At 36.7% G+C, this 23,566-nt stretch overlaps 1 protein-coding gene across 1 annotated transcript; it reads left to right on the top strand.

Annotated features, from left to right (window-relative positions):
* The first annotated feature begins 18,100 nt into the window (after window positions 1-18,100).
* Window positions 18,101-23,152, top strand: LOC131014045 (glutathione S-transferase T1-like). Its single transcript, XM_057941969.1, has 7 exons — window positions 18,101-18,341; window positions 18,448-18,521; window positions 18,607-18,667; window positions 21,791-21,844; window positions 22,244-22,323; window positions 22,471-22,673; window positions 22,768-23,152. Exons 1-7 carry the CDS (start codon window positions 18,277-18,279, stop codon window positions 22,954-22,956), a joined length of 726 nt encoding a protein of 241 aa, XP_057797952.1. The 5' UTR covers window positions 18,101-18,276; the 3' UTR covers window positions 22,957-23,152.
* The last annotated feature ends 414 nt before the right edge of the window (window positions 23,153-23,566 follow it).

Below are 23,566 nucleotides of genomic sequence, written 5' to 3'. Positions count from 1 at the left end.
TATGGTGGTTTATAGGTAGGGCTGGTAAACCGGTTCCGGTTATCCGGTTAAAACTGTAATTGAACCGAAAAAACCGATTATCGATTAACCGATAACCAGTTTTTATCGGTTCGGTTTGATTTTCGCTTATTATATTTCTAGTAACCGATTTAATTTATTAAATTAATTAACAAATTTATATTTTGTAGGGCTTTTCTTTAATTCAATTGTTGCCTCCTTCGGTCCTTCCCGTCTGCCTCCACTCGACCACTCCTTCCCGTCTGCCTTGCCTCCCTTCGGCCACCGGCGCCGCCCCGCACCGTACCGAACTGAATCGCCGCAAAGCCTCGCGCCGGACGGCCCGTACCTTCGCTCACTGTCACTTAGCAGCTGCTCCGCCCGCGCCCAGACCTGCAGCAGGCCCTCGCCGCCCCCACTCCCCAGCAGCAACAGCCACCCCTCGCCGTCACGCCAAGGGCCGCCTCGGGTACAAATAAATTTACAATCAAAATAATAATAGTTCGTCAATATGAAATTCATATACAATTTCCTTGATAAAATAGAATTGTGTTTTGTGTCAAGAATAAATAAAATAAAAATAAAAACATTCACACTCCTTATCATTTTTAAAAACACGCCCGCTCATATGACATAATAATTGGCAATGTTATTTTGTAAATAATATATTAATAGATATTTTGCTACATCATTCATATTTTTTGTAAAAAAAATATTCATTTTTTTTGTTTTTAAGTTGAGTAAACCCAATCGAAAATGTTATCCAAATTCTAGTATTTAATAATCAATTATTTAGGTAGGAGTACTGAAAGGATACGTGTGCTTAATTTTTTGTATATAATTTTAAGAAAGATTTATAAATCAATTAATTGGATTAGAGTTTGAGAAAGTATGTGTACGGATAATTTATAATTTTAAAAATAATGTAATTTTCAATTAGTTGGATATAATTATTGAGTTAGTGTTTCTTAAAATAAAGGAAAAAGCGGAAGGAATTAAAAATGTAAACTAAATTCACAAAATAGTAAATTTTTACTTAAAAATTTTCGATAGTTTTCAGTTATGCCCTTTCTAATTGAATTTACTTACACACTTATGTTATATATATATATATATATATATATATATATAGGGAGAGGTTCAAATAAGAACCACTAATAAAATAAGAACAGAGAACCATTTTAAGCCATTCGATCATCAAGATCTACGGTGGATGCATCATCTTGGTGGATGGATGCAGATGCTGGGTTCGAATCCTGAAGGGAGCAATTTTTTTTTTTTTTTTTATGCATTAAATTTAATAGCGGATGCATTAATTTGTATAGCAGATGCAATAATTTTATTGGTTCTTATGTTCTCACGATAATTGTGGTTCTCACTATAACCGCACCCTATATATATATATATATTGATATATCATATTGGCAACCATTATTTCTTTTATGGACTTTAAAACAATTTAATTTTATTGTAAATGTTGATTATGCGATTATTAACTTCAATTATATTTATTTTCTATAGTCTTAACCTTAAGTTGTCGGATTCCAAAAACTTTTTTAATATGAAGTTCTTTAGTTGCTGGATTCTATGATACACAATTTTCAGCCATTTGAATAAACGACATTTTATATCCAGACAGAGTAGTCCAATATTATACGTGTGACGATACCCAAAATACATAAATGCTGGAGAAAATAAATAAAGCTAAACTATATCTAAAATGACAAGACTTGTTTCATAGATGTTGAAATAAATTATTCGAAACAATTCGACTCAGCAAAAATATTGGGTCCATATCCATATTAACAGTAGAAAATTCCAAGAAGGGATGAGGCCTACAGTAAACCCATAGATAAAGCCCAATTATTAATTAATTACATAGTAACAATACTATAAATACTTCTCTCATTTTAGGGTTTAATACACATGAGCGGCACCGCTATATCCAGATCTTCCCTTTTTCCTCATCTCCGTCGTCTGCATCCTTCTTCCCTTCAATTCCAGTCTTCTCCATATTCACCTTCTCCCTCGTCTGCCCATATAATCGAGCATGGCTTTCTCTGGCCACTCCCAAAAATAAAGCCCTAGCTTTCGCCCCCTCTCCCCTTTTCTCTCTGAACACCTAAATTTCAAAATCGAACGAAAATGTTGACAGCGGAAAAGGCGAAGCAGCCGCTAACGCCACCACATCTTTGTATGGTGGTGGAGCCGGAGTGAAGTTCCTGTTGGCGTCGTCTCCCTCCTCGACGACGATAAAGTCACCGCCACCTCCCTCTATGTAACAACCCGGCTCTCGGGAGAATAGAAAACGTGCTACTTAATGAGATTTCTAGACTTTGTTTAAATAAAATAAGTAATATGCCCTTAGATTTGTGTAACACATTCATAATAAAGGAATGACGCAATTGAAGGATAATAAATACGACAATTAAGATAGAAATTCTCCCAACCAGGATCAAAAGTTCGGAGGTCTGAGACAATGAGATAACATTTAATACTAAGCGAATATTATATGCGATGAATAATTGCTAGGAAGCGATGGCAACAGGAGTTCATATTAAATAGGCTATGAATATTAAAATAGCCAATCTCAAATAATATCCACCGTAGTGAATATTATGGCAGCGGAATTTATTCTTAATATTTATTTGGAAAATACAGCAACACCCTTCCTCAACTTCGCACGACACCATCTGCCGCTCAACCTGCAAAAGGTTTTGAAAACAATTGCAGGGCTGATAACTAGTATACTCAGTGGGTTTAGCCATTTGAAAATATTTGAAAAAAAAATCCGTTTAAAACAATAATCCATACTATAAACAGTATAACATAGAAATATTTGAAAGCATTCTATGCATACATAAAATAAATTGTGGATCCGTTTTCAGTCTTCTCTCTACTGGTGCTTCACCTATTATGTGAACTTGTGGGAGCAGCCCACAGAGGTCCACTACCATGCATGTTTCAGAAATGGGAGCAGCCCAAGTCTGACAGTCTAAGGCAAGTGGGAGCAGCCCACAATACCCCCTTGTGTGTACACAATCCTAACCAGGGCGATCCAATCGCTACGCCGGCTAGGACCCGATCGTTAGAGAACATAGGAGCACTTTAAACAATAGAGAGATAAAATTATTTTAACATGGACATTCATTTGCATTTGCATAAAACATTTAGATCTCAATAACTCAAAATATACATTGGAAAATAAAAACCCACCTTGATAACAAGCCTGTGTAGATAAATCTTGCACAATTCTCTTCTTGTAAAATCAGTGCTAAAAGCTTATATCAAGTGGACCTACAAGATAATATAATCTTAATAGGCCTCAAAATATCGTCTCTGCTAACATTTTCATAAAATTCTTAAATCCTAGTTCGGTAATTAATTGACTTCTCATTAAACTTAACTAAATCCCAATTTCAAAATACTTATTGCAAAAGTATAGCTTAAAACTTTTGAACTCTTTTGCAAACTCATGCTATAATCACATATCTAAAATCTCATACTTAATGCATAATAATATTTATTATGAAACTTTGAATAAATAATCAAGCCAAGGCTCAAATTAATCAAAAAAAATAAATAAAAAACTTAAGTCCAAATCTCTTAGTATGAGCCCAAGTTCAATCAAATAATTCTCATGTCTCCGGCCCAATTTAAAATAAAAGCTGAAGCCCAAAATCAGGGCCCAACTATCCAGTCCACTCTCTCTCCTTAACGCTGGATCGGTCTCTCTCTCCATCCCATCTCTCACGCTCAATTTCTCTCTTCTCCCTCTAAATATGCAGCCGCCGCCGCCTCTTCCTCGCCGGCGATAACAGCCGCGGTAACAGTGGCGTCGTCGCCGTGCCTCTTTTTCCTCCTCTCCACTCCCTCCTTCACACGCATACGTCTCCCACTCCTTCTTCATTCCTCAAAGCCTAAAAATCTGAAATCCCTAAATCTGTAAATCTACCCTTCCCATCTTTTTTTTTTTTCGACTGGACGGTCAACGGTGAAGGACTACCGTCGCCAACCACTTCCTACTCACCCTCTCAGCCTCATCTCCTCATTCCCTCTCCGATTCCACAGAACCCCAGTGTAAGAAGCTCCCAAATTCTGAAATCCCCAAAATCCCTAACCCTTTCCTTCGTCGAATTCAAGGGAGAGGCAGTCGGAGCATCGCCTTGCCGTCGCGGCACAGCAGCAGCGTCGCTCAGCCACCTTCTCTCTCGATCGACGAACAGACGGCGCCAATAGGCAACCGCCGCCGCGATTCATCACCACCATCGCCGATTCTCCCTAAACCGCCTCTTCCTCCCCTCTGAATTGCGGCCAGCAGCTCGAAATACCGCCGCCACCCCGGACGTCCAGCCCGACTACTCGCCGGAACCCCATCCAGCCACGCCATCGCGGCCTCCTCCTTCTGGCCTAACCCGCCGAGCAGCAGCATTTAGAACCGCCGCCGTGCCTCTCAGTCCCCGACTTGCCTCGACTCACCCACATCCGGCAGCAAGTTATTCCCTTATTCCAATTAAAAAACTTATTTCTACTCATTTATTCACTTCAAGAAAAACTTGATTCTGTTTATGATATAAATGCTTCAGATTATGCAAAGTATATGCATATGAACATCTATCTTGATTGATTTTGTTTTGTGAAAACAATTGGTGATAGTTATGTTATTGTGTTCTTGAATAGTCCATGTATGAAATAAATCAAGCCGCTCGCGAACTATTCGGAGCTCGGCTCGAAAAAAGCTTGTTCAAGTTTGTTTAGAGAAGCTCGATAAATAAACAAACCAAACTTGAGCTTAGTAGTATTCGGTTCGTTAAGTGATTCAACTTGAAAAATATAAATTATTAGTATATATAACTTATATTTATCCACTAAAATTAATAATAATTGTATTAAATCTTTAATTAATTTTATTTGTCATAAGAAAATAATTAATATATTTATTAGGGCAAATTTGGTCTAAAATCATACTCCCTCCGTCCCATAAATAATGGTCTATTTTCCTTTTTGGGCTGTCCCATATATAATGGCCTGTTTCCTATTTTAGAAATAATAAGGATATAATTAGCTACACTAATTAATTCAAGAAAAGAGACACATTGTTAATTAAAGCCAAATCACTCCTAAACCCTAAACCAAAAAAAGCCTGTCAACACTCTCTCTCTCTCCATCATCCCGCCGCCCACCATCGCCTCTCTTTCTCTCCCTCTCCCTCTCCATCCTCTCGTCGCCTCCATCCTCCCGCCGGCCACGTATCGCTCCTGCGCTTGCACCTTCGCCGCCCTCGTGTCGCCTCCGGCCTCAGCCCTCCCGCCGGTTCGCTCACCTCCAGCCTCCCCTTTCTCCACTGGTGTGCCGCCTCCGCGCTCCCACCTTCGCCGCCCCCGTGTCGCCTTCGATCTCCTCTTTCCACCCTCCGGCGAAGGCGCGACGAAAGTAAGAGATGACTGCTTGCCGGACTCGTAGCAGTAGCAGCAGCGAAGGCGAAGGCGCGGCGGCGCGTCTCAACTATTCCGCGTCATAGAAGCGGTGCCGCCTCTTTCTCTCTACTCTTCTCCAGATTTGAAGCTTTTGTAGGGAATTTTCCTTTTAGTTTTGCAGCGTTGAGATGTCTTTTCCATAATTTGATTTTGGAAATGAAGCTTTCCGATAATTTTTCATGTGAAGATAAGGATCAAGTTTGAATTTTGTTGAAGCTTTGTTCTGTAAAATTCTTCTTGTGGACAGACGAGGGAGGAGGTTTCAGATTTGTAAAATTCTTTTGTGGTTAATTTTGGTTTGTGGATGGATCCATTATTGTTTGAAATATCGGTAAATGGATTTGTGGTGGAGGAGTTGTTTGAAATGTCTGTGACAGAGGGTTTGTGGTGGAGGGAGATGACGATGTGAAGGGGAGGCGGCGGCGGCGCCGGCCTCGTCGGTGATGAGTGCGCCGGCGGCAACAACAGTATGAAGGATGTTCTTTTATTTACAATATTTAAAACTAGTTAACCATAACATTAAAGATGTGGGTCATACAACTTATCTCCTAATATAACTCTCCTTAATATCCGTGCCGAAAAGAAACGAGCCATTAATTCTGGGACGGAGGGAGTAATAAATTTTCAAATTTTGGTTTTTCCCACAATCTTTTATTCTTGTTTCAAAACACATAATAAATTATTTTTTTTGGAATTTCCCACGATGACAGATTCCGGTGAACTTTTAAATGACGTGGCGCCGGACTTGGATGCAAATTTGGTCTAAAACCATAATAAATTTCTAAATTTTGGTTTTTCCCACAATCTTTAATTCTTGTTTCAAAATACATAATAATTTTTTTTTTGGAATTTCCCATCGCGTGATTTTCCTGTGAACTTTTAAATTACGTGGCGTCGGACTTGAATGAGGTGGCATATTTAACGTCGTAAAAAATTTATAGTGATTTTACATTGAAAATTATGTAAAAAGTGAACGATACAACATATGTTTGATGAACTTTCAATGTCAAACATATGTTGTATTGTTCACTTTTTACATAATTTTCAATGTAAAATCACTATAAATTTTTTACGACGTTAAATATGCCACCTCATCCAAGTCCGACGCCACGTAATTTTAAAGTTCACAGGAAAGTCACGCGATGGAAAATTCTAAAAAAAATAATTTATTATGTATTTTGAAACAAGAATGAAAGATTGTAGGAAAAAACAAAATTTAGAAATTTTTTATGGTTTTAGACCAAATTTGCCCAAATATAAAACGATGTCGTTTCTAGTCTCTGCCGTTAAATATGCCACCTCATTGAAGTTCGGCGCCACGTCATTTAAAAGTTCACCGGAATCTGTCATCGTGGTAAATTCCAAAAAAAAAAAAATTATTATGTATTTTGAAACAAGAATGAAAGATTGTGGGAAAAACCAAAATTTGAAAATTTATTATGGTTTTAGACCAAATTTGCCCTATTTATTATTTTAAATAAAATAATTTATTTTTAAAATAAAATAATCAATATTTTGAATATAAATATAAATTTAGAAAGTTCGTATAGGCGATTAGGCTCGTGAGCTGCTCGCGAGCCTCAAAGTATTCGCTAAGTAAAGTTCGGGTTGATTCGATACTAAACAAACCAAACTTAAGCACACCACTATTCGGTTCGGCTCGATTCGATTACACCCCTATATGAAAGTATGAGTGTGTGTTGATGTTGAATCCATCCTGGTTGGTTTGAGCAGTTAAAGGTGCAGTATTTGTTTGATTAAAAGGAAGCAAACCTCTGCGTGATATGAATCTGCTCAAAGTTTACACGAGTTTGCTCAAAGTTTACACTACCAAGAAGAAAAATATATATACATATATAATGAAGAAAGAAGTCTACTGTGTAAACGAAGTATTGAGATTGTTTAAATTTAAAAACTTTACCAACTCGTGGCATTGAACCGAAGAAAGTTGTGAAATTTTTCAGAAGAAAATCCGAGGTGAGTAGTACTCCCTCCGTCCCACTGTATCTGAGACTCTTTCTATTTTGGGCGTCCCACTGTAAGTGAGACTCTTTCATTTTTGGGTAAAAGTTTTTTCCTTTAAACACCTTTTCACTTTTTCACCTACACACAAAATACACATTTCTTAATTTCTATGCCAAAAGAAAAAAGGTCTCACTTATAGTGGGACGGAGGGAGTAATTAATTTGGAACTGGGTGAAGAAGCTGGGAAGGTCTGAGGATCTTATAGCTGAAAATTGGGGATGTGGAATAACCATTTCCATTCAATTAGTAATATAAGACACTGTATCAATTTTACTTCTCCAAGAAAATACGCACGCTTAAAAAAAAATCTGCAGCTTATAAATCGTTGGACTTCAAAAGGTTTTCTTCCCAAAGTTTGTTCCAAAAACAAAGATCAAATCCCAGTAATAAAAACTCTCTTTTTTGAATCTCAATAGCTGAATTTGGCCCAAGGCATATATAACCAATGCATGAAAGATTTGATTTGCAAAAAAAAAAAAAAAAAAAAAAATTATAATACCTTGATAAAAAATTTTTGCTAAAAAGAAATGTTTTCTAAAAATTTTCTCCAGGCGAGAATCAACTAAAATATTTCTAATTTCAAAATTTCTCGTGAAATTCTATCAAGGAAAAGTCGGGGTGTTACACTCTAGACATCCCGTATCCAGCCGCCGCCGTCCGGGTTTCAAACGACGGCGTCGCCCAGCAGATTAGTTTTTTTTTAATACTGATTAAGATTTAATTTTTTTCGTTTATTAGTTTTTCGTTTTTAATTTTTAATTTTTATTATAGTACTATCATTTTTGTAGATCTATGAGTATCATCTGAAAAGAAAAGTTTTTTTTTTTTTTTTTTTTTTTTGCAAATTAGCTTGTTTTTAAAATACTGAGTAAGATCTTTATCTTTTTCCGTATTAGTTTTTTCGTTTTTGAGTTATTTAATTTTTTTTGTATTTATGGTATTATTTTGTTAGATCTATGAATACCTATACAAATGAGTTCTTAAAAGTAGTTGCTTCATCATCTTCGATAAAAAACTTAGTAATCATATACTCTTTTGTAGACTTGTTCACTCGATCGATATTTGGTGAATCTGGCTTTTGAGATTTTGAATTCTGAATTTTTGAGATTTTAAAATACTTCGATTGATTCTGGATTTGTGAAATTTTGAAATATACTTTGGTCTCTTTTTTTTTACATATTCTTAATATATAGTTCTAGATTTTTGAAAAAATATACTTTGGTCATCTTTTTTTACAGATTTATGTGTTTTTCAATTTCCATTTGCACTGTTTTTATCTGTTTTTCTGCATTTGCATGTTAGATCTCAAGAATTTCAATTGATTCTTGGTATTTTCTTTTTTCTCCAGATTAAATGATGATACTTGAAAATTTGAAATTATTTTTCAGCAAATAACCAAGCTAAGTGTATTATTGTTCCTCATACTTTTCCATGACTGCTAATCACAAGGTCGTAGCTGAAAATCCAACTTCATTTCTCTTGCCAGTTAGAGTCGAGTTGAAGCCAAAAAGTGGAATCAGGTAGCTTCGGGCCTTCATCTTCATTTTTCAATACATACATATGGAGAAAAATACAAATGTTTGTATGTGTTTCTATCTTGAGCTGAATATCCTTATTTCTGAGGAATGATTCAAATGTGAAACAAAATTCTTTATTTCTGTGGCTTTTGCAGATTTGATAGGCAATTCTTCCATGCTTCAGATCCAAGTCTTCATTTGCGGAATTCAGAAATACTATTAGTATCATAGTTTGACATTATGTATAAAGTAGAAACATATGTTGTAATAATTGTTTAGTATTTGAGTTGTAATTGATCCTAATAGTGAATAGCAAAAAGAAAACTAAACAAAATTAAAATGAGAGTACCACATAGAAACATAAAAACCGTAAAATAGAGAGGGAGAGAGAATAAAAACCATAAAATAGAGAGAGAGAGAGAGAGAGAGAGTTTGCAGAGTGAAGTTTGGTATGAAATTATTTCATATTTATAGGCTAAGTGTTTGGCAAATTGGCTCCAAGATTAGCTGTTTTTAAATTTCAAATTGTGGTTTGGTCGCCATTTTTGGAGCCAAAATTTAAGGAATTAACTGTGCCAGCTGTTGGGAAAAAAAAAAAATTGGCATTTTTAATGCTGTCTCAAATTTGGGCCAGAAGTCATAAACTTTACCCAGCAGATAGAAAGCTCGATATCCACTGGATGAAAGGCAGCTGCTTTTGGCGGGAAACACATTCCCCTAGAAATCTTTGCTTTAATATTAGTATATATATATAGGGAATGACTAAAATAAAAGTATTTCTTAAGATATAAAATAAGAATCATTTTCAGCCCTAGATTATCAAGATCTACGGTTGATTCGTAATCCTTTTGGATGGATTTATGGTCCTGAGTTCGAATCTCATAGGTAGCAAAAATTTATTTTTTACAATTCATAACTTTATACAACAAATTCATACGTGTTCTACATAAAATTCATATATTAAAAATTGCTCTTATTTCTTATTTTAATATGTGCTCTCACGGTAGCCCACCCCTATATATATATATATATATATATATATATATATATATATATATAAAGAGAAATGTTCAATTGAGATTTCTAAATTTTATAGAATCGAGATTAGATCTAATCCATCTATTTGGTGTAATCTAATGACTATCAATTTCGCTGAATTTTTTTTGATGAACATGTATATAATTTTAATGAACACAACGTAGTATTTTATTTAATATGTTCACTTCAGGATTCGAACTCGTGTTCATCACAATTATTGATTTGTTCAACTTTTCTCAATTTCGCAAAATATTTAGAAATCTCAGTTGAACCTAACCATATACTCCCTCCGTCCCATTATTTATGGGACGTTGGTTTCCGGCACGGAGATTAAGGAGAGTTGAATTAAAGGAAATTATATGTTGAGTGTTATTTTAATTAAGCACACACGCACACAGTCACACACTCAAAGTCTCACACACACTCCATCCCTCTCGGCCCCTCTCTTTCGCCGGACCGGTACACGACGGTGGCGCCGGCGAACGCCGCCTTGTCGGCCCCTCTCCGTGCTTCCCCTGTCCTCCCTCTCCCTTCCCTCTCTCCCTCTCTCCATCTCTTTCTTCGTTTTGGCAGAAAAGGGAACGGCAGCGGCTCTGCAGCCATGCCCTCACCGGCGTCGAGCAGTCACCAGGCTTTCCTCGCCGGCGTCGAGCAGTCACCAGATTCATAATTTAAATTACCAGATTCACCGGCGTCGTGCAGTCACCAGATTCACCAAATTACCAAACCAAAAAACAAGATCTAAATTCACCAAATTCACCAAAAAACAAGATCTAAATTCACCAAATTCACCGGCGTCGGAGCCCTAAATCCTTCATCCTCCAGCGCCGCCGGGCTCCGTCGTCGGCCAGCTCGATTCACCAGCAAAACCCACAAACCAAAAATCGAAAAAAAAGCCACAAACAAAATCAAAACAAAACCCACAAAAATCGAAATTCAGTTATTGAAGACGAGACCTACACATCCCAAACCTACAAAAAAAATTCGAACTCCGCCGCCGCTGCTTCGTCGCTGCTATTCACCGGTGAGATGAGGCGGTGGAGACATGGGGGAAAAGACGGTGGAGGCGTCGTGCAGAGGAGGGAGAAGGCGGCGTGCAGAGAGGGGGAGCCGGTGGAGACGTCGCACAGAGGAGGGAGAAGGCGGTGTGCAGAGGGGGGAGACGGGCACCGGCGTCGCACAGAGAGGCCGGCGGCCGGAACCCAAGAAAGCCGACGAGAGAGAGGAGGTTTCAGGTGGAACGTGAGAGAGAGAGGTTCAGATTTTGAAAACATTTTCAAGTCCCTAAACTCATTTAAGAGTAATTAGCGAATATATTAATGCTTAAATGCCCCCTGATTTTTTCCAAAAAAGGAAATGTGCCATGTAGGTTGGGATAGCCTAAAAAGGAATACGTGTCATGAATAATGGGACGGAGGGAGTATATATATATATATATATATGAAAATGTTCAAATAAGAACCACTATATAAATAAGAACGGAGAATTATTTGAAGTCATTCGATCATCAAGATCTACATCAACATCTACGCTAGATGAATCATCTTGATGAATGAATGCAGAACCTGGGTTCGAATCCTGAAGGGAGCAATTTTTTTTTTCGAATGTAGTCATTTTAATGGTTACTTAATTCAAACTAGCCATGTGAACTGTATAGAACAAGCATGAAAAATTCGAACTTGAATCTTGGCTTTGTTTCACTGTTGTGCGTTGAGTTGTGTGAGTTAGTCGGAGGGGGAGGGTCTGGCCGCGAGTTTTGGCGTCGGTCGGCGGTGGCTACGGCTGTCGCTGCCGGAGTTGAGGAAAAGGAAGGAGGCGGCGCGTAGGGGGGCGCTGTCGATCTGTGATCAGGGAACGAGGGCTCGGCGGCGGCGGCGGCTCTGCCGTCGTTCCATCTGGAGCAAGGGAGATGAGGTGAGAGTTCAGTGAGGGTGGTGGCCATAGCCCCTCCTGTGGTTGCCGGAGATAGGCAGATTTAGGGATCTAGGGTTTGGAGGCGGTGGTGCAATCCACAGGAGCACAGAGGGAGATGTGGGGTACTAGTGTCAGGGTAGAGAGATGAGGGCGGGCGAGGGCCATCGGCTTCGCCGGAGTTTCAGAGGCGGCGGGGGGAGGGTAGAGGGCTGGCCGGCGGCGTGCCTGGCGCCGGAGAAGAGAGAAGGGAGGAGGCGCTGGTGTGTGAGTGTCCGTGTGTCTGTGAGTGTGTATGCGTGTGTGAGTTTAAGAGAAGAAGAAGGGATTTACTTATTTTATGGATTTGGGGCTTTGTTTGGGCTGAATTGTTTTTAAAGAACATGGGGTCTTTTAATTATCGAAATGGGCTCCCTAAAATTTTCAACTGGACTTGTTTATTTAATTAAGTTGGTCCTATGATTTTATTTAAGAAATGGGTTGTTTTATTATTTTATTTAGTTTGGCCTGCTATCATTGCCTTGAAATTTATTATGCTTTATAGTTAAATTTGATTAATTGTTATAAGATGATTACATAATAATAATATTATTATTAAGTACATATTTTATATAATTACTTATTATATGAGTTGAGCATGAAATAAATTTTGCATTAGATATTTTGCTAATAGAAGTGTTTATGATTAAATTGAGCAAGTATATTGTTGGTGTCCATAGCTCAAGATTTTAAAATTTTAAATTTTTTATTATTAAATTTTGGAAACCCGACGTTATGAGTTTATGTGATTATGATCCTCAAGCTTTGCCTAAACAGGTGGGCTTATTTTCCAAATGTATGTGTTTAGTCCTATTTTGTGACGATTTTATGGGTGTTTAGGTATGATACAGTTTTATATTTTGGTCTTGTTCACTCAATAGTTGATTGCATTGAGCTTATGTGCTAATCTTATTGTCTCATGATTTGATGCTCTAATTGATTAATTAGTGGACAAATATGGAGTTCGAATTCATTTGATTGGTCTTAAGAAGAATTGTAACTCATTTCGATACAAGTTCGTAGGCGAAAATGTATCCAAAATCGAACGTAAAACGAGGAAGAACGGACTTAAACAAAAATATCGCGCATTGCGCCCAAGACAACCGCGGTCACACCCGTGGTCGCGGAGGGACCGCGTCTCCATGAACGAGCACGCCGCGTTCCAGCGTCCGCGCTATTCTTTTCCGCGACCGAGCCCTCTCCTCCAGCGGCCAAGCTTCTTTCCCAGCGACCGTGCCAAACATCTCAGCGCTCGCTCCCTCTCCGCCAAACACACCCAGCGCTTGAGCTCTTTCCACCCTTCCAGCGCGCGAGTTCAACCAAAGCAGTGGCCGAGCTGCTGCCCTTCGCGACCTTGCCAAGCCCCCAGTTGGCGCTCTATTTCCCTGCAGCCGAGCCATTTTCTAGCGATCGAGCTCACCAATCCCAGCGCCTCTCCACCCAGCGCCAGATTTTCAGCGGCCGAGTGCTCCAGCGCCTAACCCAGTGGCCGAGCTGGCAATCCCCTCTAGCGCATCTTCCATTCGGCGGCCGCTCCCTTCAACCAGCGGCCGCGATGCCTTAGACACCAGCGGGCGTTGCTTTGCCTCCGAACTCGAGCTCACCAGCGGGCGTTGCTTTGCCTTCCTGCGCGCGAGTTCCACCAAAGCAACTCGACCTGCTGCCCTCCGCGACCATGCCAAGCGCCCAGCTGGCGCTCCATTTCCCCGCAGCTGAGCCATTTTCCAGCGATCGAGCTCGCCAATCCCAGCGCTCGAGCGAGCATTTTCTCGCCACCCAACGCCCGAGCCAGATTTTCAGGTGCCTAGTGCTCTAGCGCCTAACCCAGTGGCCGAGCTGGAGAGCCCCGCGAGCGCGTCTTCCATTCAGCAGCCGCTCCCTTCAACCAGCGGCCGCGCTGCCTTAGCCACCAACGGGCGTTGCTTTGCCTCCGTACTCGAGCTCACCGCGCTCCTTCGGTGCAACACTCCGCGCTTGCACCTTGTTTCCAGCGGCCGCGCCTTTATCACCCAGCGCTCTGCTTATGCTCCAGTCAGTGTACGCCACGTGTCCTATTTCAACATTAAAGATAAAAGACGTACTTAACAATATAAAAGGCTGACTTATCATTTTGTAGGGCATACTTTCCTTCGTTTAGGGTTAATTTACTTGCCATTTCATTTTTACGCCTAGAGTAATTCAGTAGTTAGAGATTCATGATCAGTTATCGTCATTTACTGTAAGTCACTATTTATTGTTTGGATAAAACTCTTGATTTATTATTTCATTACAGTATCTGTTATTCTTTTAGTATGCTCTTTAGATTAATTTTTATTTATGATTTAGATTGCTGTCTAGATAATTGATGTTTATTTTGCTGGTTTATGTTATTGAATTGATGCTCTTATTTAAAAACCCAAGCGTAGAATTACATGCTACTTCATTATTGCCTATTTACATTTGATTTTTGGCTAGATAATTTTACATATTTTATTTCAATTCTGCGCTAGTTAATGAGAGAACGAGAGTCAGACTCAATCATTGATTAGAGTATTTAGGTTTATTTTCTTATTATTTATGTGCAACACGAGTGAACATCCTGCTTAGCCTTCCTTGAGAGTACGACTTGGGTTATCTTATTCCACTACAATTGACATCGTACGATTGCTAGTCAATTCATTAGGTGTTTTGAGTTGAGTCATATTTTTGCGCTGTTGCCGGGGAAGGCTATAGGCGTTTAATTGTGTTGCTTTGTTTTCTTTGTTTATTTTATTTCTTTTGTTTGACTCGGTTATTTTTATCCCTCTAGTGCGTTTGATCTGTTTATTAGTGTTGTGTACGCAAGGTCGCCAAAGTTTGAAAAGAAAATTGGTGCCCTGCGTCGACAACATCAATTGGCCTCGTGAGGTGTTTTCAAGCTTGGAGGAGGAGTCCGAGTCCAGTTCAAAATTTTCTGTGGAAAAAGACCGTGATCGTGCAGAAAGTCCTATTTCAAATTCCAATAGCAAAAACAGACTTTGTGCATTCTGAAGAGTCCAGAGGTGATTGAATAGAAGAAGAAGAAGTGCAATCCAATCGTGATAGAGAAGAGATGGCAGTAAGAAATCTATAGTACATGGGAAATTTTTCTCGACCGGTCATTAAGGCCACAAGTTCAGCTATAGTTCTTCCTACTACAGTTAGGAACTATAATTTGAAGCCCACTGATTCAAACATGATTTATCTCTTTTACGGTCTGCCTAATGAAGATGCCCTTATGTTCATCCAGAATTTCTACACCCAGGTGCAGACCTTCCCGCTTTTGGAGATCACAGAAGACTAGCTGAAGCTTAAGTGTTTTCAGTATGCAATGAAGGATAGGGCAAGGACATGACTGTTATCTCTGCCGCCAAACTCCATCATTACTTGGGCAGAGGAATGTGAGAAATTTATACTGAAGTATTATCCCAATCATAAGATGCAGGAGATTCGTACACAGATCATGAATTTCATCCAAGGAACTGATGAGCCTTTCCATGAGGCTGGGCAAGATTTCAAGAGCTTCTCCGGAAATGCCCACAACATCAGCTTCTTCCTATCATGTTGAGCCAGTTTTTCTATGATGGATTAATTCACACAAGTCAATTTATGGTGGACGGCACTGTAGGTGGAAATATAGCCAAGCAGATAGCTGTAGAGCTTAACCAGATTTTCGAGACTTTAGCTAAGAGTTCCCAACAGAAGTCGATCCGTGGACGATGGGTGGAGGCAAGCGTAGTAGCACCTTATCATGAGCTACAAAAGCAGATGGGTGAGATGATGAGGGAGCTGCAGCAGCTAAAGATGAGCAAGTCAGAAACTCCTCTTGTCCGAGAGCAGAATACAGAAAGTTGTGGGATATGTGGTGAGTTTGGCCATTGAGCTAATGAGTGTCACATAATGGGAGAATACACACAGAATGAGAGAATACACCAAAATGGGTTCAGGGAAGATGGATGTTAACTGCACATGTTGGCAGCTTTTACTCTTTTCAAAAATAATGTTTTTTGTTGGGTTTGTGATGCATGGACATCATTTTTTTCTGTTGTTTTTGTGGGGTTTTTTACACCCCTTAGATATTTGTGGTGTATGAGCACCTGCTTTGGTAATATTTTAAATGTTATCTTGGTTTTTTGGATATGTTGTCATTTCAACATTTCCTTGTGTTTTGATATTGATATTTGAATATTGTGTTTTGTGTTGAGCTTCTGAATTCCCAGATCCCAACATCAGAAATAAGATTTTGGCCTTCGGCCGACCTTCATAAGGTTGAGGGAGAGTTTTTGAAGTTCAATACTTGTTGTGTTACGCTGACATTTGTCTTGCAGGTTTCAGTGTTGCTGAATTTAGGGAGAGTTTCAAACTCTCTCGTATTCAAGGGGAGTGTTGTTCCAACATCTCTTCTGAACTGTTTTTGAGGTTTATCTCTTGTTTAATAAGGGGGAGTTTATAACTCTTTCTTGATCTGAATACCTATAACATAGACTTCTTTTTTGTATATAGTTTTCTTTGTTTTTATTTTTGTTGCTAAGGAAGGAAAAGATTAAGGGGGAGATTTTTAGAGTCAATGTTGACTCCGACAATGTTTGGTTGAATGTTGATAACATTCATGTTGTCAACAATAATGGGAACCAGCCAACATTCCGGAGTCTACCTTGACACTGAACTTTGACTCTTCATTAGTAACTGTATATATTTAATCTTTACCTTTCTTTCATGTCTTATTATTCTTTGGTTGTGGAATAAAGATTGTATGGCAGTTGACCACGTTTTTGATAAGTAGAATGGTGGTTAATCATAGTCCAAAGTAGTGGGCTTCCTATTGTTCAGGACCCATGATCTTTTCGACCAACATTCGTGGCTGGTCGACTGACAGTTTTCAGAGGGTAATTGCAGCGGTTATAGGAAGCTTCTGGAAGTGAAAAGTGGAGGAAACTAACCACGACATGAAAGTCTATAAAAGCAGCAAGAAGCCTCGTTCATTCTTACGTTTTGAAATTGCAATTTCAGCGACCTAACATTCTCTCACAACCAACTCGTATTTTCCTGCTGCAAACGTGACACCAGTTCTTCAAGGATTGCTTTGACGAAGGAGGCTAAGGCAGACAATCTATAAAGTCTCACTTTGTATTGACGGGAGGTTAAGGGCAAGAATTGGAGTACAAAGACATTGAAGCTTAGCAAGGTTGTTTGTTTAGTCCGAGTAATACTTGTTATTCGATTGTTTTGGTTTCTGTGCTGATTCAACATTCTAGTAGAATGAGTAGATATGTAAATTTATCTTAGGCAGCCAATCTGTAAAGATATATCACCAAGAGATCTAAATCTGTACTTTATATTGTTGATGATCATAGTGAGTTTAGTCTTGAGGCACTCACGGGTTATATTTATATAATCCGTGAAAAAAGTATTCATGTGTGTTCTCATTTTCGCTGCTTGTTAGTTTAAATGTTATTAACATTCTGTTGATAACATTCCTTTTAACATTACTCTACAAATTACACAGTTTACTTTTTGGTAATTTGGGGCATAAACTTTTTCAGAGATGAAACTCAAACATCAGAGGTGGTCTATTAAGCTCCAAACAAGATGACTCCCATAATTTAATTATAGTCTTTCAAAGTCCATACAAGATGATGATCACAAGTTAATTATGGTCAAGTTCCAGGCGAGATTATTCTAAAAAATAAAATGTAGTGTTTCAAGTTCCAAGGAGATGATGCTTAAAGGGATATTTCTAGTATCCCAAAACAAGTTTGCGTCTGTGCTCTCAAGGGTTTAGGTTTGCTTGTTTTTTGCGCTTTAATAAAATCCCTATTTCAGCTAGTCTCCCAAAATAATTAACATTTAATTGATGAAAGTGATTGAGATTAATATCGTTTCAAATATTGTACCACTAATTTAATTAATTTGATGGTTTCAAAAAAAGAAATTAATTAATTCGATTAAATTAAATTAATTTAAAAATAATTTATATATAAAATATTTCATATGTTATAACCATAAAAATAATATACAGTACTGTGTTTATGAATAACAACGTAAATTGATTTCTACGGGTTAGACGCTAATATATAAATATAATAGGAACGAAGACACACGTGAAAGTGGAAGGAGACAGCCAGCAAATCATGTGCCAGCAAGAGCAAAGAAACAGTCCACGTACGTTGTATGCACCATAGTAATATTTAGATTGATATAAAATTGAAAATACACAAAACCACAATTCCATTCCAAAATCTGTATTCCTCTCTGTGAGTCAAGGGGGAAGAAAAATGGAGCTCAAAGTCTACTGCGATCGCCTGTCCCAGCCTTCACGCGCAGTTCTCATCTTCTGCAAGTAATATTTCTCTTTCACAGTAGGTTTTATTTTTGTTGCTGAATGATGAGATGAAACCTTTTATAATAATCTTGCTTTGAGATTTCTGTATTAATTGGTATGCCAGAGCAAACGGGATCGAGTTTGAGGAGGTTACGATTGATCTTGGCAAAGGGCAAAACCGCTCCGCCGAATATTCAGGTTAATTGCATCGTGTTTCTGTTATTTGTATAAATAGTTATGTTTTTTCATGTTTAATTTGTTTGGCAATGGGGTTTTATTACAGAAGTGAATCCCATGAAACAAGTACCAGCTATTGTGCATGGTGATTTCAAGCTTTTTGAGAGGTACCATTTTGCATCTGCACGGTTTTTTAGCTACAGTTAAAGATCTTTGGCGCAAGTACATCTACTGACTGCTATTGGTTCCAATAGTCAATGTATTTGTTGGAGTATTAATTTTCGTTTGAATTTAATAACGAATAATGGTTTGCACTAAATAGACTAGAAAATGCTTTAGTTATAGCAACGACGAATATTCCTCTTACTTACTATTTCTCTTAGGAAACAAACCACCTTTTTATATTGGAAAGAAAGAACATATGTAATCAATGTTATTTTATTTGATAATTTATTATTTTAAAAAATTTAATAATTTATTATTTTTATTAAATAATTTATTGGATAGATATATTTATTTATAGCCTCATCAATAGCTATAGAAATATATCACATAGGTTATAGGTTTAGTGTAATATCTAATGAATTAATATATTTTTATAATTAAATATATAATATGTAAAATAATTTTAAAATAAAATATATAATAAGGGTAAAATAAGTACACCAATTATTAGGTGCGACAGCCGCATGGGATGCGGCGGGTTGGCCCGCGCTTTTGATCCGGAACTCTGACCCGCGTTGATTTGACCGGCGTTCCCAATTATTACATTTGTTTATAATAACTGTTATTTTTAATAAGCATAATATATACATTGGGTCACATAAATGTATATTTATGTTAATATAAGTAGTTAATATCAATATTGTGAAAAATGTAATGTTTTAAAAACATTATCTTTCTTTATAATAATAATAATTACTCCTTTTTATTATAGCAATAATGACTTTTTATTACAACAATAATTTCAATTAATATAATATTTTTGAAACATTATATTTCATATCAAATATTAGTTTTTACTATAACAATGATTACTTTTAATAAGCATAAATAATTACTTTATTATTTAATCAAATAATTATTATCGTAAGAAAAAATAATTATTGATATGTATAATGCTTTATATTGAATGAAGGTAAATATTTATATTAATATAAGTATACATTTGTGCGACCAAATGTATATCTTATGCTTATTAAAAGTAAATACTCCTATTACGGTTTAGAAAATATAATACTTTATATTAAATGAAGGTAACTATTTATATTTATATAAGTATACATTTGAGCGAATAAATGTATATCTCATGCTTATTACAAGTAACAATTATTATAAACAAATGTAATAATTTAGGATTCATGGTTTCGGGTCTGGGGCGTGGGTTAGGGGCGGACCTGTCGCATAGTGTGCGACGGTCGCACCCAAGACCAACTGAAATAAGTAATTCACAAGTTGTGCCTTAGTATAGATTAAATTCAACATTCATGTCCACATGTCCTATGCCGTATAATTAGTCAAATATGGCTGCTGCTGCTGCAAGGTAGGATATGGAACATAAGAAAAAGCCAATCATGAATATTCTAATCGCATGGTGTTTCAATTCAACTTTACGATTTTTATTTTTTTTTATTTTTTTTGGTTGAACAAATCATTTGAAAGATCGTGTAATGGTGCACTTGAATGTGAAACATATGTAATATTTCAAAAGGATAAATTTTAATTTTAAATTAATTTTAAAGTTGAGTGGTAATTTATGATTATAATAAAATTGAAGCTAGGTTTATTTGTACACTATATTTCTTTTCTTTTCTTTTTTTCTTTTTTCTTTATCTTTTTATGTTTTAGTCTTATTTATTTTTTAAAATTGTGAAAATTTAGCTAATTATAAAATATTTAATACGCATTTAAAGATCACCACAAGAGCTTTTATTTGATATATTTTATTTAAATATTAGATTTAAAATGTAAGAATTATATTTATTTAATGATTAAAAGTTAACCAAATTCTCTCTCCTATCTCATCTTTTTATGAATGAATATATTTTCAACTCTTTTTATTTTCATTTTTATTTTTATCTTTTTCTTTTAACTTAGATTTTTTCTTCTTATAATATCAATTTTTAGTACTGTAAATTCTCCTTTTTCTTATCCAACTAAAATTCTATTTTTTATTATATTTATAAATATGATAATTGAGTCAGTACCAATTATATATATAAACAAAATATTTTACGGCTCTAATGCTAGTTTAATCTTAAGCATTAACTAGTCGACTAATACGTGTACACAAATTAGAGGGAAATTTATTGTTGAGCGAAGCTACTTTATTTGGCTGAAAGTTCTTGAGTGCCTACTTAACAGTTTATAATTAACCCGTGAAAAGAAATTTTTCAAAAAAATAAACATGGCAACATATATTTAACACACTTGTCTATAGCACTGAATAAACATGGCACACTAGAAAGACCCCTTGTCTCTTATATTAATAGACAACATAAATTAATATTTGTTGTCTATTTAATGTTGTCTATGTGTCCAATTCTTAGTGTTTTCATAATTTAATAAGCAACAATCAATTTACTGGGATCATTCTACTATGGCTTGTTTTTTTCAATTGTACATCTTTTCAATTTGATCTCTCTAAGCCTCAATTCTTTCTCTCGCTTATAAGTTCATTTATCCAAATAATTTAACGGCATATAAGCTCCTATAACATAATATACTTGAAATTAAAATCTTATAAATTATTGAAGCTTATTAAGTTTTCTAAAATATGCTTCTCACCCTTTGAACCTCATAAGATGGCTATTACCAGGCCAACAAGTAATAAAGTTGGGCTAATGAGGCCTAGTTCAAGTGGCAAAGTTGAGGTACTCAAAGACTCTCCTTTGTGAGAGGCCGCATTTGTGTCGTCGTGTAGTTTTCTCACTTTTGTGTGGTGTAGTGGTCCCGCTTGCGTACGGTGTAGTGGCTTATTTGACTATATAATATATAAATACCTTATATGATTAAAAAAAAAAGTATTAGAATTGGATTTGGGATGGATTTAATTTGACGGCACATCCATCCAACTGCTCTCGGCCGAATTATGCCCGATGAATTATTTGAACTCACTCCCATAAATGAGAGAACCAAATAAAAAGAAGCATGGATATTAAACTAATATAGAAGAAGAAACACCTATTATATGAAGTTCGGTATGAATCATATTTAATATAGTTAGATGATGCATGCACTTTCTTTTGGTATAGCGTGAAACTGATGAATCATTTTCTTTTGTGTTGCAGTCATGCAATACTTATTTATCTAGCTTCTGCATTTCCTGGAGTTGCTGATCACTGGTATGCTCACACTCTTCTCTCTTCTACCATTATATTAATTTGTCTCTCTGAAGTTTCTATCTTGAAGATTGAGTTCTTGCAAGGAATGTTTGTTGTATTACGATTTGGTGGATGTACTAATTTCTTTATTGGATAGTCTGCAAGTTGAGATATGATTGGAGCAAGAAGAACTAATTTCTTTATTGGATATATAATCTACAAGTTGAGATAATTAAATATATAGTTAACAAAATCAGTTTATAAGATTGGAGCAATCTTGATCATTCGTACTACCTAGAGTTGTAAACTGTGAAATGTGGGTGCATATATGATTTGATTTAACTACTCCCTTTTAAGGGTTTCATGTAATTTATGTTTCCATAAATTTGTTTTATCTCTTTCTTATTCCCCATTGGTCAGGTACCCTGCAGATGTACGCCAAAGAGCAAAGGTCCATGCAGTGCTGGATTGGCATCACTCTAACTTGCGCCGTGGTTCTGGTAATTTTATATGATCTAGAGATACTCGTAAATTCAATATGGAGATTTTATATAGCTATAAAGCTATAAAGTCTCATATATCATTGTTCAATTGTTCTACATGTGAACATCATACCAAATTCTTCCTTGTTTCTCAATTCTTTTCAGTTGGATTTATATTCAACAACACTATTTCATTAGCATTTGGCATTCCTGCGGACTCCGAAGCAGCAGCTAAAGGCGAAAAACTTCTTTCAGCGTGTCTTGCAAGAATTGAGTCGTTTTGGCTTCAAGATGGACCATTTCTTCTTGGAAATTCAAAGCCCACACTTGCTGATCTAGCTTTAGTATGTGAAATCATGCAACTTGAGGTAAGTAAAAAATGACAAGTTTGTGAACTAAATAAGTAGAATGCCCATAATGTTTATAACAAATTCATTAAGATGATATTGATACTGATTGCAGGCTGGAGATTTGAATGATCGCGATCGAATTGTGAGTCCCTACAAGAGAGTATTGAAGTGGATGGAGGATGTGAAGAGTGCAAGTGCTCCTCATTTTGAGGAAGTGCATGCTATTATGGGTCCAGTCAGGGAGCACCTAAAGCAACTAAAGATACAAGCAACTCACAAGTCCGACTCAACTGAAAACTAAGTCCACATGTAAGAAAACAATAAATAGGGGAAAAGGAAAACCATCACCTATGGTAGGCCTTTCTTCATCAATGGATCTAATTTTCTTCTATCATAGAATCACCATATAAATATGTGTTTGTAATTTGCTTCTCTATGATGCAATGACCATAAATATATGTGTGTCAAATATAGATATATTCGGGAAGTTTTATCAACTTCTTCATGCGATTTGTATCATCTAAATGTCGATCGATTGCAGCTGTCCGCATGCTGCAGATCTACTTAATTCACCAATGCTTTCACGCTAACTTAATTCTAAGCTTACAGTACTATTACTAGTAGAGCAACAGTAGGTTTATGTAGGATTTCAACTAGGTTTTAGGTGAATAATAATAATTAATATGTTTTAGATTAGAAACACTCATATATAATAGGATTTGACATCAAAGCTTTACACATTATCTGCGTATAGTTAGGAGCATTAAAGAATACGAATTCCTAATTGAGTTTTTTCTAGTTTGATCTTCACTCTTCTAGTTTAGGTGATCTCTCATTTCGGAGAAAGATGAACGGTATTTATAGTGGTTTGAATTATTTATGAGTTGGAGAAGATAGAAATTCAAAAATCT

This window comes from Salvia miltiorrhiza, chromosome 3 (assembly GCF_028751815.1).
Source record: "Salvia miltiorrhiza cultivar Shanhuang (shh) chromosome 3, IMPLAD_Smil_shh, whole genome shotgun sequence".
NCBI lineage: Eukaryota > Viridiplantae > Streptophyta > Magnoliopsida > Lamiales > Lamiaceae > Salvia > Salvia miltiorrhiza.
The sequence above is the reverse complement of the archived record's forward strand: the minus strand, read 5'-3'. Positions and strand labels throughout refer to the sequence as shown.

Bases quoted from the DNA above. Each gene is read 5' to 3' on its own strand.
- LOC131014045 (XM_057941969.1), top strand. From the start codon at position 18,277: ATGGAGCTCAAAGTCTACTGCGATCGCCTGTCCCAGCCTTCACGCGCA. The intron at 18,342-18,447 runs GTAATATTTCTC...TTGGTATGCCAG, and splicing joins GCAGTTCTCATCTTCTGCAA to AGCAAACGGGATCGAGTTTG. The intron at 18,668-21,790 runs GTACCATTTTGC...TTTGTGTTGCAG, and splicing joins GATTTCAAGCTTTTTGAGAG to TCATGCAATACTTATTTATC.